The 12,330-nt window shown below is 41.0% G+C and overlaps 1 protein-coding gene across 1 annotated transcript in view; it reads left to right on the top strand.

Moving 5' to 3' along the window:
• LOC121697189 (E3 ubiquitin-protein ligase TRIM35-like) overlaps positions 1-10,366 on the top strand; it is a gene marked incomplete at its 5' end in the record, with an annotated part of 36,277 nt that extends 25,911 nt beyond the window's left edge. Inside the window, one exon of the mRNA XM_042078586.1 lies at positions 9,624-10,366. Coding sequence (XP_041934520.1) covers positions 9,624-10,162 — 539 coding nt within the window. The remainder of the gene's footprint in view (positions 1-9,623) is intronic.
• Between the last annotated feature and the right edge of the window lie 1,964 nt (positions 10,367-12,330).

Here is a 12,330-nt window from a genome sequence, read left to right as displayed (position 1 = left end):
TCCCTGCAGGGGAGAATGATGACTGCCTTTAAACTGGCAGATAAAGTCGCTGCATTTAAAGCCAAGCTTGATTTGTGGGGACGACGAGTGGACCGGGGTGTATTTGATATGTTCCAAACAGTAGTGGGGATTTTGGGAGAGACTGAGGCAGGGCCCTTTCTCTCGCAGCTGGTGCGCGATCACCTTGTTGTGCTTTCAAATGAGTTTGAGCGTTACTTCCCATCCTCCAAAGATCCACGGCAAACCAATGAGTGGGTCCGCAACCCATTTGTCAATATCCCGAATAGTCCTAACTTCTCAGCGCAGGAGGAAGAGCAGTTGATCGAAATTGCAAATGACGGTGGTCTTAAGAGTGTGTAGGCTATGAGGAAACCTCTCTGGCGGGTTTTTGGGTGAAAACCAAAGCAGAATATCCCGAGATAGCCGTAAAAGCGCTGAAAACGTTGCTACCATTTCCCACCACGTATCTATGCGAGGCCGGGTTTTCGGCAATGACTGCAACTAAGACCAAATTGCGCAATCGACTGGACATTTCAAACACACTGAGGGTGTCACTCATACCTGTCAATACTCCCGTTTTTCCCGGGTTTCTCCCGTATTTCAAGGTCATCTCCCAGCACCTTCCCGTTTTGTTATTTCTCCCGGAAAACTCCCGTAATTTGCATGGCCATCAAACTTAATTTTTGAATCATTGATCCATTCAGGTTGCCAGATTGTGTATGAAATACACCCTACACATACACGATCACTTCAATTTCAACCATTTTGTCATAGGCTAAAACCTGGCAACCCAAAACTCAAATAAGGAAGCGGGTGCCGACTGCGCAGCCTGAGTCTCGTCGTAAGCAAGCGGGCAATATGAAATTGTCTTATATGGCAAAAAATGCTACAGTATCAGTATTTGCCCAATTGATCTGCTGTTACATCAATACTGTGCGTCAAAACACTTTACTATTAATTAACCGCCAACAAAATGAAAGTTATGTGAAGCAAACACTATTGTGTTCAACACAATAGGCCTACATTTGACCAGTGATGGGCAGTAATGCGTTAGAAGTAATGCGTTACTGTAATCCAATTACTTTTTTCAAGTAACAAGTAAAGTAAGGGATTACAATTGCAAAAACAGTAATTAGATTACGTTTACTTTCTTGCAAGCAGCCTGCGTTACTGCGTTACTAAACCGTGATTTTGCCATAGACAGTAAAAGAATTTGGGATTTTGTGACTAACTCGTGACAATGATGTAGGCTATAGCTGTGCGACATAGATGTAAACAACAGACACACGTGTGCAAGACATGGCGTGCAGGAGAGAGTGCGAACATGGAGCATTTAATTCATTGCAGTTCAGACATTACGAAAAAAAAACATTAATGCTGTACACACGTGGGAAGAAAAATGTTGTCTACAGCGGAAAAACTCCACCTCAAATCTGAGCAAGCACCTAGATGTACCGCAGAGCGGTACAAAATATGACCGCCGCCCAGTCCAGCACATTTTTTCCACAAAAATAAATCACGCTGAAAGGCCTATATGATTCTAACTGTCTCACTAAATTGCATTATCCACACTCAATTCTCACTGGTACCTGCTAAACAACAAGTACCAAAACATGATTAGTTCATAGATTTCACATGTAAAATTCATTTTATACAACCCCACCTCCATCTTGCCTGTTCATAATTCTGAGAAATTCTTGAATTGCGTGCATGTGTGCACATGTTTATGTTATTTGTGTGTGTGTGTGTGTGTGTGTGTGTGTGTGTGTTTGTGTGTGTGTGTATGTGTGTGTGCGTGCTTGTGTGTGTGCCTGCGTATGTGCCTGTGCATGCATGCGTACATATGTGTCATACGTATGTATGATTACTGTGAATGTATGTGTGTGGGTGTGTGTATCTGTTTGTGCACATGTGTGGCGCTATACATGAAACTAGATGTACCGCATAGCGGTACAAAATATGACCGCCGCTCAGTCCTGTACAGCCGTTCCGCGAAAATAAATCACACTTCAATTTGTCTCCATATTTTACTCCATCCCCCACTCTTGAAACTTTTGTGTATGCTTGTTTGGCATGCCTGAGTGTGTGTGTGCGGCTGCACAGAAAGTAGCCTACTGGTGCTGAAAAGGTGAATAGATTGTAGAATAGCCAAAGAAGATGTAGCATTGTTATAAAACCTTTAAAATCTCTAAACAATCGCAAGTAGGGCAGTTCATCACAGTTCATCCATTGCAACTGGATTGATGAAAGGTCACTTACACCTGTAGGCTACATTGTATTTGGGAAAAGCAAAAGGTATCACCATAATGTTATTTATTTATTTATTTTATTTATTTATTTATTTATTTATTTATTTATTTATTTATTTATTTATTTATTTATTTTTAAACAAAAACATCTCTGTCAGTTCCATGCCGTTTTCAACAGCTATCAAAAACAAAGGTCATTTTTGGATGGATGGATTTTTTGTGAATGTTTCTTCTTCTACATAAGATTTTAGTCATCTTTAGTTCATGTAATACTTTATTGTCAATGCACAAATTAAGTAACAGTAGGCCTAGTCTGAAACGTTATTGTTAATGCACAAATTAAGTAACAGTAGCCTAGTCTGAAACGAAATGCTGTTTTACATCTAACCAGTGGTGCAAATGGGCCTTGATGAAATGCGTCGCTAGACTGTTCATACACACTTTAACGGGCCAAAGTTGAAGAGCTTTTGTCCGTTATTGTTAGTGAAAATATAGGCTGATTCATGCACGCACTTAAAACAAAATAAACAGGCGTCTCAGTCTCACGCATGTATAGGCAAAACTGTATCAGACCGGTGTAACGTTGGTAAATCTTCCATTGCACAGAATGATTTTGTAGCACGTGCAATTAATGACAGTCGAAAGATACAAACAGTGCTGCTATACATTTGCTTGGTATAACCGCATTTATAGTTTTCTACAAATGCAATAAATCAAATGCCTCCATCACTCAACCAACGCTAACGGTAACATTACCTAGGTCCTTATTGATATTACAAGATTAACGTACCTGCAGTAAAAACCAAGCATGTCCGATAAACATCCTGAGTTTTATTTCGGCTTCAAGAAGAAATGGGAATTACACTTCATGTGAACATCGTCCTATCCTTATTAGATGTTCGCTGCAGTAAATTACAGTCCTTGTATGAAGCGTCCATTGTTTTTTCCAACCCACTTTTAACGTCCAACAAAATTACGTCTCACTGCAACGATGCGCCATCTAGTGGACAAACGACTACTTCTCGCCAATACTGAAAATGCAGCCATGATGATGATGATGAATATTTATTTTGGCTTTCTTTTAATCCTACTGAACCCCGGGGACGAAATTAAATTTTTCCGTAAAAGTCTAGTGGGGCTACATACCCACCAAATTTCATGTACCCCGGTGGTTCGGTGTCCCGGGTATCAATGACCAAAAATTCAGGGAGTAGATGACGGGAAAAATTCTTGAATTGTGTGCATGTGTGCGTGTACAAATTTATGTTTATGGGTGTGGGTGTGTGTGTGTATGTGCGTGCTTGTGTGTTTGCCTGCGTATGTGTGTTTGTGCATGTGCATGCATGCGTACATATGTCTACTGTGTGAGTATGTGTCATACGTATGATTACTGTAAATGTATGTGTGTGCGTGTGTATCTGTTTATGCACATGTGTGCACATGGAATGGGTTAACATGACCCCTGGAGGCAAACATACGGAAAAAATTGGTCATCCTAGGCCCTACAGTTCTCAAGATATTCACAGAGAACTGTGTCTGCCCTACCCTCCTTTCGGGGGGTCCAGTCCAGCGGGGGGGCTACAGATCAAAACGAAGAATGACGGTTCCATGCTATCCATGTGGGGGTACATGCCCACCAAGTTTTGTGTACCCCGGTCTTTCAGTGTCCCGGGAATCCTTGTTGGTGTACGTCACTAAATGTACACATAAATTATTTTATTGTAAGGCCCCCCATGAATGAAAGTACACAAAACTTGGCATGCATTCGGAGGGTGTCATAATGATCCTACACTTTTAATTTCGTACAGTTTTGACCTTGTCAGCCAGAGATATTATGATGAAAACACCTAATTTTTTGCTTTTTAATTTTTAACTAGGTGGCGCTATACATGAAATAAGTGGTAATGGGATGGGAAAAAAAAAAAAGAAAAAGAAAAAAAAAAAAAAAATCTGACTAAACCTATATGACCGCCGCTTCGCTGCCCTACCCTCCTTTCGGGGGGTCCAGTCCAGCGGGGGGGCTACAGATCAAAACAAAAAACGATGGTTCCATAATATCCATGTGGGGTTACATGGCCACCAAGTTTCGTGTACCCCGTTCTTTCAGTGTCCCGGGTACAGCTATAAATTTGGGCATGCGAAAAAAAAAAAAAGAAAAAAAAATCTGACTAAACCTATATGACCGCCGCTTCGCTCTATTAGCACTCTATGTTTTTTTTTGAAAATACATATAACATAAGCATCTAACAGAAAAAAGACTATACAGCTACATGATTAACTTAAGTTTTATATGTTGCAATGATGGGGTCCTTGGAGAATTTTCCACTCCATGAGGGGCCCCCGGCCCACAAAGGTTTGAGAACCCTTTAGGCTACTTTAAAAAAACTGCAGTTATTTTTTGCAAGGAGATATGTACAGCAAGCATCAAAAGCAAATAGCCCAGACCCTTTATTGGGAAAAACACTATATTTGGTAACTTCCATAGACATCCAAAAATGGGCTGGGATGATTGTATTTGGAGCACTAAGGTGTCAGATGGTACTATAAAAAAAATGGTTACATTTTGGCGCTCAGAGTTCAGGTAGGAGGGCCCCTTAGCAGGATTTTGCTTAGGGCCCCATGGAGGTCTGAACCGGCACTGGATAGAGGTAGAGGGAGAGGTAGCCCAGCATGGTGATATTATAGCCAGTACGTCAACACAGCAACACTAAATATGTATCTCAAAGGTGAGGGCAAGTGTTCTTTTTGTCAATTAGCCTCACACACACACACACACACACACACACACACACACACACACACAAAAAAACACAAACCACTAAAGCAAAACAAAAGGCCAATAATTTACACTATTACTGTGCATTAGTGTCTATTGAATATGTTTTTAAAGAAATGCTGCCAATTTGATGTTTAACTTGATGTTATACTTGATAAGTATTGATAAATGGTGCATTGCCACTTTAAGAGAGTCTAAACGGTTCTCATAACGTCCTTTTGCCAGCTATTGCTCACAATGAATAAGGCTGATAGGCACTCTAGCCTTGTTTGTTTGCACCACATTGACAACACAATATTAAGTTATTACAAGGAGCCTTCATTGTTAGGATATGGAAACACGTAATGAGTTGTTGCTAGCATGACATTTCTGTTTGCAGTTGGCCATTAAAAGTGCAGTATGAGCATGGTGGCCACCTAGCTATCTGAATGGAATAGGCTATGTTTCAATCAGCATTATGCTTAACAAACGCTAGTTAGTCTGTTAACATTCATATTTGCAAGCCTCCAAGTACAGACGTCATCACTTTAAATCCTACCTGTTGCCTTTCACCATCCACTTATTTAACTGAGCTGCCTTGCTACAGCGGCGCTTGGCATGTTCATTTTGTGAAGATGTTATGTTACAGATCTGGCTGCCCAGAAAGTATATGATTTAAGAATTCCTGAAATGTGAATTGTGATCTGTGAACTGTGAGTTTTCTTTTCTGTAACTGAAAGAGTTTAATTCTAAGAAAAGGGGGGATGTCATGTCCATGTGTAACACACCCCATCAGAATGTTCAGGGGTATTATGAGTAGAGCGGATAAGGTGGAGTTCATTAAATTCGTACTCAGTAAGCAACAGACGTGTCTATCTGTGGTCCATATTATTTAGATTAAATTCGGCAATATCTCCTTAATTCATCAGTAAAGTTGAGATATAACAGTACTATATACACCAGGGTACGAATAGCATCCACTTCTAACTATACATTGATGCAAACAGAATACCTTATTCAGAGTGTCTAAATCAGCAGCACAAAACCTGTTGCCATTGACAGCGGTAATTATATGTTTACAGCGAATTACATGTAAATATTTTACCGTAGAACGTTGATAAATCCCAATCAGGTAAATGGAGCATTCTACTAGCATTGTGTATATCAATCAGTTTTGGTTGATTAAGGATTTAATTTTCGCCAGAAGCAATCAAAGGGACTTTATTATGCTATGGAGGAGTAAAACTTTGACCATGGTTATCCGTCAGGGTTTTTTGAGGAAATAAACTCCATAAATAACCATTAAAGGAAATGAAATGGAAAACAAGCATGGAACAATGTTTTCACAATGGAAAAATGGTTCCATGCTATCCTTATGGGGCTACATGCCCACCAAGTTTCGTGCACCCCGGTCTTTCAGTGTCCCGGGAATCCTTGACGGAAAATTGCTGATACGAAAAGAAAACTATATGACCGTCGCTTTTCTGCGCGGCGGTCATAATAACAAAAAGTTGAAATCTGATAGACAGATAATGAATGATCAACACACAAGAGCAGGGGGAGTGGTACAAATAAACATATCAGTAAGTTATGTAAAAGACAAACAGTAGAACAAACAAAATAGAAAATAACATAGATCAAATAAGCACTTATACTAAGTTAAAAGCCAGGAAGTAAAAGTAAGTTTTAAGATGTGATTTAAAAACAGGCAAAGACGGAGCCAGTCTTATATGTAGTGGGAGCTCCTTCCATAGTTTAGGGCCAGTTACTGCAAAAGCCCGATCGTCACTGCTCTTTAACCTTGATGGTGGGACTACAAGGCGGCCTTGGTCAGCAGACTGACCTTGATGGAGCAAGTGGTTTTAAAAGTTCTGACAGATACAGTGCCTATAAAAAGTCTTCAACCCCATGCTAAAGTTGACTAAAAAGGGGAATAAAAAAAAAAAATTTGGAAATGGATCTTAATCTTACCTTTAAGGACACCATTTATTTTGTGAATGAATAATGTATCATAAATAAATAAATGTTCTTCATTAAATACAGGGTGCATACCTCTATGTTAAACCTATGTTGAATTTCCATAGAGGCAGGCAGATTTTTATTTTTAAAGGCCAGTTATTTACATCCTGATAAATTTCCCTTGGCCTTTGGAATTAAAATAACCCCAGATCATCACATACCCTTTACCATATGTGACCCAGCGAAACCAGTCGTTTTGGTAAAATTTACAAAATTAAGTTAATGTGCTCACATGAACGGCCATTGGCTAAGCTTTCAAACGATATGTATATTGAGGGTATTGCAAAAAGTATCGCTAAGATAACCGCATCCAAAATTGGCATGGTTCTCCTGTCGCGATACGCCAAAAGGGGAGAAAATCACCTTTTAAGTAAATTGTAACGTGCGATAGTGTGAGGACACAGCTATTATCAGCCTTACGGTAGCGTGACTTTGAAGCAGATGACTTACTATGTCAAGTTTTATCAACCGAGTGAGTGTCTTCAGAGCCCATTTACGGAGAGCCGGATCACTCCCTATTAACTCCATTGTAACTGCAATCTGCTGCAGTTCCGCTAGGGGCGATCACGAATAAGTGCAAAAACAATGGGGGTCTATGGAGCTAGACGGCTAAATGTGTCTCTTTCACCTGGTTGTCGTTGAAAAATCGAAGATTGGATTGTGGTTTCTGCAAGATCAATGGTCATTATAGGTCAAAAGTTGAATGAACGAGTACTTACGTCCTTTCGATTTCTTACAGGTTGGGTCGTTGTTGCCCACAACACACTAGCTTTCTGCTAATGAATGACGTCATTGACGCATTTGAAAGGCTTTTTAGAACAAATAAGTGACTCAAAAAATATAATACTCAGCGGTTTGTATTTTCTCTGCCCCCTCTTTTGCATGCAACATTTAAATTTCTGGGCAAAAAATGATATCACGAGAAAAGTGGATTTGAGGGGTACAGCTCCATAGACCTCCATTCATTCTGCACTTATTCGTGAGCGCCCTCATGTGGAACCAGAACAGGAACTGCAACCAGTTCAGAAACCGGAAGTTTCCCCAGAGTGGCGGTTCTCCCTAACCTGACCCTAGCCAGATGAATTTCGCTCCGCCTAGCTCCACTCATCCATCTGGAACCGATCCATTGAAGTGTTGCTTCAGAAGGCTGGGCCTATCAAAAAATGCTTGCATATGATTGAATAAGCCACTTGTCTGTCATCTATTGACGTGCTACTTCAACCACTCACATCGAAGCCAACCCGTGACGCTAATAACAGTCTCACAGTCGCTTCTACGCTATGTCACATCTATGAAACTCCCGCCCTGCGTCCTGATTGGCTGTACCATAAAATCGGTTGCAAAAATCAATCTCAATGGAAGAGGTCCCAGATGGATGTGAGTGAAGCTAGGCAGAGCTAAGCGGAACGAAATTCATCTGGCTAGGGTCAGGTTAGGTTCTCCCCTTATTAGACATAGACCTCTCCAGAATAAGTCCCGCCTCCTAACTTCCGTATCCATCCAACCTTCGGTCGTCAAATGTCTATGGGAAATAACATGGCGTTTTGAAAGATCGTACCTGTCAAACTCTGTAGGTGACAAAGTAGAAAAAGCTGCTGGGCCGATTGGCCTACACACTTCTGCCATCTAGTTTCCACTGGATTTTTTGATTTTCGGTGCCGTTTAAGTAGTATAGTCTATAGTATACTACTTAAACGGCACCGACAATCCAAAAATCCAGTGGAAACTAGATGGCAGAAGTGTGTAGGCCAATCTGCCCACCAGCTTTTTCAACTTTGCTACCTACAGATGTTTTACCGGTATGATATTTCGAAACGCCATGTTATTTCCCATAGACAATCGACGCTTGGAAGTTGGATGGATACGGAAGTTACGGAGGCGGGACTTATTCTGGAGAGGTCTATTCTCTGGTGTCATTTTCTGCCCCCTAGTTAATACCTGGGACAGTCATAAGGTGTCACTATAGAATATAATTAATGTGTTTCGGGGGAAGTAAGGGGAGAAGAAGTTTTATGTACACAGATTGTGTAGGCTAGCTAGGCTACAGGCCCACTTTTAAAATGCGCTACTGCTTCGAAAATGGACTTTTCCTAGTCTGTAAAATGACGCCAGGATATTTCTAAAACTTTGTGCTTTTGACCGTTCGTGCCCTGAAAGGCAAGTCTTTCACATTGATATTCGGTTACATCTGCCAAGATGAAAGAAGAAAGAAATTTGAAATTTGTTCACAATATGAAAGTGTAGACTGTATACTGTTGAATTATGCAAAAACCTGAAATTCGACATTTTAACCTGTACGTTTGTTTATCGTGGATATCCTCAAAATAGCACTGTGCGCAAGACGACTGGTTTTGCCTTGCAGGGTCACATATCTCACGATTGGCATGGGGTATTTTCCATAAGATCATCTCTCAATGCATATCAAACCAGCTATTAGGCTAACTGAAATAAAACCATCCCAATCTCTAGGTATGTTGGTACTGTTACTACTTCTCCTGCCATTACACTTGGTAACACCACTATTAATAATGACCATCATTCACATCCTCATCACACATCACTCAGTGTTCAGCTCATGTGTGTGTTCTTTCTCTCTGCAGCTCCTGTGACTCTGGATCCTAACACTGCACACCCACGACTCATCCTGTCTGAGAATCTGACCAGTATGACACGCGGTGATGAGAGGCAGCAGCTTCCTGATAACCCAGAGAGATTTGATAAGTATCTCAGTGTTCTGGGCTCTGAGGGCTTTAACTCAGGGACTCACTGCTGGGACGTGGAGGTTGGGGACAGTACCTGGTGGTGGGTGGGTTTGATGACAGAGTCCCTCCAGAGGAAGGGACAATATGGCAATGTGAGTGGAAAGTGGACTCTGTTTAATAATAATGGTAAATATATAACATGGTCTCTACCACAGCCCTCCACTCTCCTCACAGTGGAGAAGAAACCCCAGAGGATCAGAGTGCAGCTGGACTGGGACAGAGGAGAGCTGTCATTCTCTGACCCTGATAATAACACTCACATACACACTCTCACACACACTTTCACTGAGAGAGTGTTTCCATACTTTAATACTGGTGAATTTCCTCTGAGTATTGTAGCAGTGAAGGCCTCTATGTCAGTAGAGCAGCCCAGTTAGAGCAGAAACTGTCTCTGTCTGAACAAGAGCCCACATGCAGCATCTGAAACCCCTATGTTGGAATGTTTTGACTTAGGAAAGATAACCCCTGTGTCACTGAACTAGGGGTGACCCTCAGGATGAGGGGTGGTAAACATTTCTTATCTCTGTAAAACAAACATGGTTAGGTGATCACTGGTGGGTGACAACTTGTGATTTCCGTGGGTGTGTGTTAAAGCAGCACCAAAGAACTTTTGTAAATAACAATGTCCATACACAAGGTAGAATTTGTTGCATGATTTTATGAAAGTAGGCTATGATGTATTGCGACATCATGCAAGTCAAATTTGTAGTTTCTTATGTCTCATTCCATCGAACTACAGATCCGCTACCCGATCTGGCAAACTTACATAGTGCGGTTATAGCCGATAGAGGGCCGCGAAGCGAATGCAGAAGTGCCGTTCACCCTGTTACGAGTTGATGAACCGCAGAAAAAATTTTGGAAACATTTTTTTAAGGTGCAAAAAACTCTTTGGTGTTGCTTTAAGGGTATAAGAGTTGGCTTCACCCACAGATGTGTGGGCTTGTTACTTTGACATTTCACGTGGGTAACATGCTGCCGGCGTCGTGAATAAAGCTGCAGTCTCACACCATTTGTCTTGGATTAATTTTGACCACACTGCCACAAGCACATCAAAATATCAGTTCAGTAAACTATGTGGACATTTCTGCTTTTTAGAAGTTAGCTCAATTAGAGGGTTAATTTGGTGGCCATTTTTGGAAGACAATGAACACTGTATACACATTGCAACAGTGACATTTGGCTATATACATTAAAATACAATTTTATTTTAATTTTAATTATTTGCAAATTGGTAATGTATATGTAACACCTGTGCTGTGCACACTTGTAAATAATTTCATATGAGTTACATTTAATTAAAGATGTCACTGAGAGATGAAAGCCTCTGCCATCTAGTGGTGATTATTGTGTAACTACACTCTCCTCTCTCACCTGTGAGGTTCCCAGTTGCAGAGCAGCAACACAGCACAGGTCCAGCTAATTCTGCTGCTGTCTGATCTGAGGTCAGAAATGCTGGAGATTAAACAGCACTATAGAGACTGAGAGCACTGCAGTAAACACAAACTCCTGCACTACTGAACTCTTGATCATCATGCACATGAAATAAAGAATCATATTAATCTGATGCATTGGCAGTGTTAGTGTCTCTGTCTCTGTCCTTCATAACCAGATGGCAGGTCTAATCTACACCAGGGAGCTTTGGGCTTTGCTGAGTTTGAACACGATGAGAAGGAGGAATAAACAGAGTCAGAACTGTGTGATTTCCACAGACAGATAAAACAGCTCTAATGATACTACCATGGGCGTAGATTTAGTGTGGGACGCTAAGGACTAGTCCTAATCAATATTTTAAGATGACAAAATTGTCCCCACCAATATTTTAGCGAACTCATTTGTGCTGCTGATTCCGACAGCCAGCACAACATTCTTCTTCTTCTTCTTCTTCTTCTATTAGGTTTTACGGCAGCTGGCATCCACAATGTTGCATTGCTGCCTCCTGCTGGACTAATGCTCTACAAAATTAAATTCTCCCATACAGCCCAGTATCAGATAAAAACTTAAAGAAGTGGCGCTTTCCCTTTACACTTGTGCCCACATCAAGCACACTTTTTAGTGACACTTCCTTCAGCCCACACCGCTTTAGGCACCTGAACAAGTCTTGCCTATGTGATTCATATTTCCTGCAAAATAGCAATACGTGTTCAACAGTCTCCCTCTGCTGGCAAGAACACAGTCCGTCCTGATGCTTTCCTAAAATACACAGTGTGCTATTCAGACATGTATGGCCTATTCTCAGTCTTGTAATGATAACATCCTCCTTACGCTTACCACTAGCACAGGCCGTAACTGAGTCAGAAACACTACTATAATGACATAATGACATCACATACAATAATGGAATAGAGAATGATGTCTGCCCTTTGTGTCTTGATCCCAAAGATGTTGCCATTTAATAAGAGAATTCTGCCATATGATACTCTTTCCTTCAGACTTAGACAGTGTCAGAGGAACATCTATGGCTTCTTTTCGAGTCGCCTCCTTGGCCAACGCATCCACCTTCTCATTCCATCTGATTCCCACATGTGCAGGTACCCATAAAAATGAC

The sequence above is a fragment of the Alosa sapidissima genome, chromosome 2 (assembly GCF_018492685.1).
Source record: "Alosa sapidissima isolate fAloSap1 chromosome 2, fAloSap1.pri, whole genome shotgun sequence".
NCBI classification, from domain to species: Eukaryota; Metazoa; Chordata; class Actinopteri; order Clupeiformes; family Clupeidae; genus Alosa; species Alosa sapidissima.
Note: the sequence above shows the minus strand (reverse complement) of the source record. Positions and strands in the feature narration are given on the sequence as shown.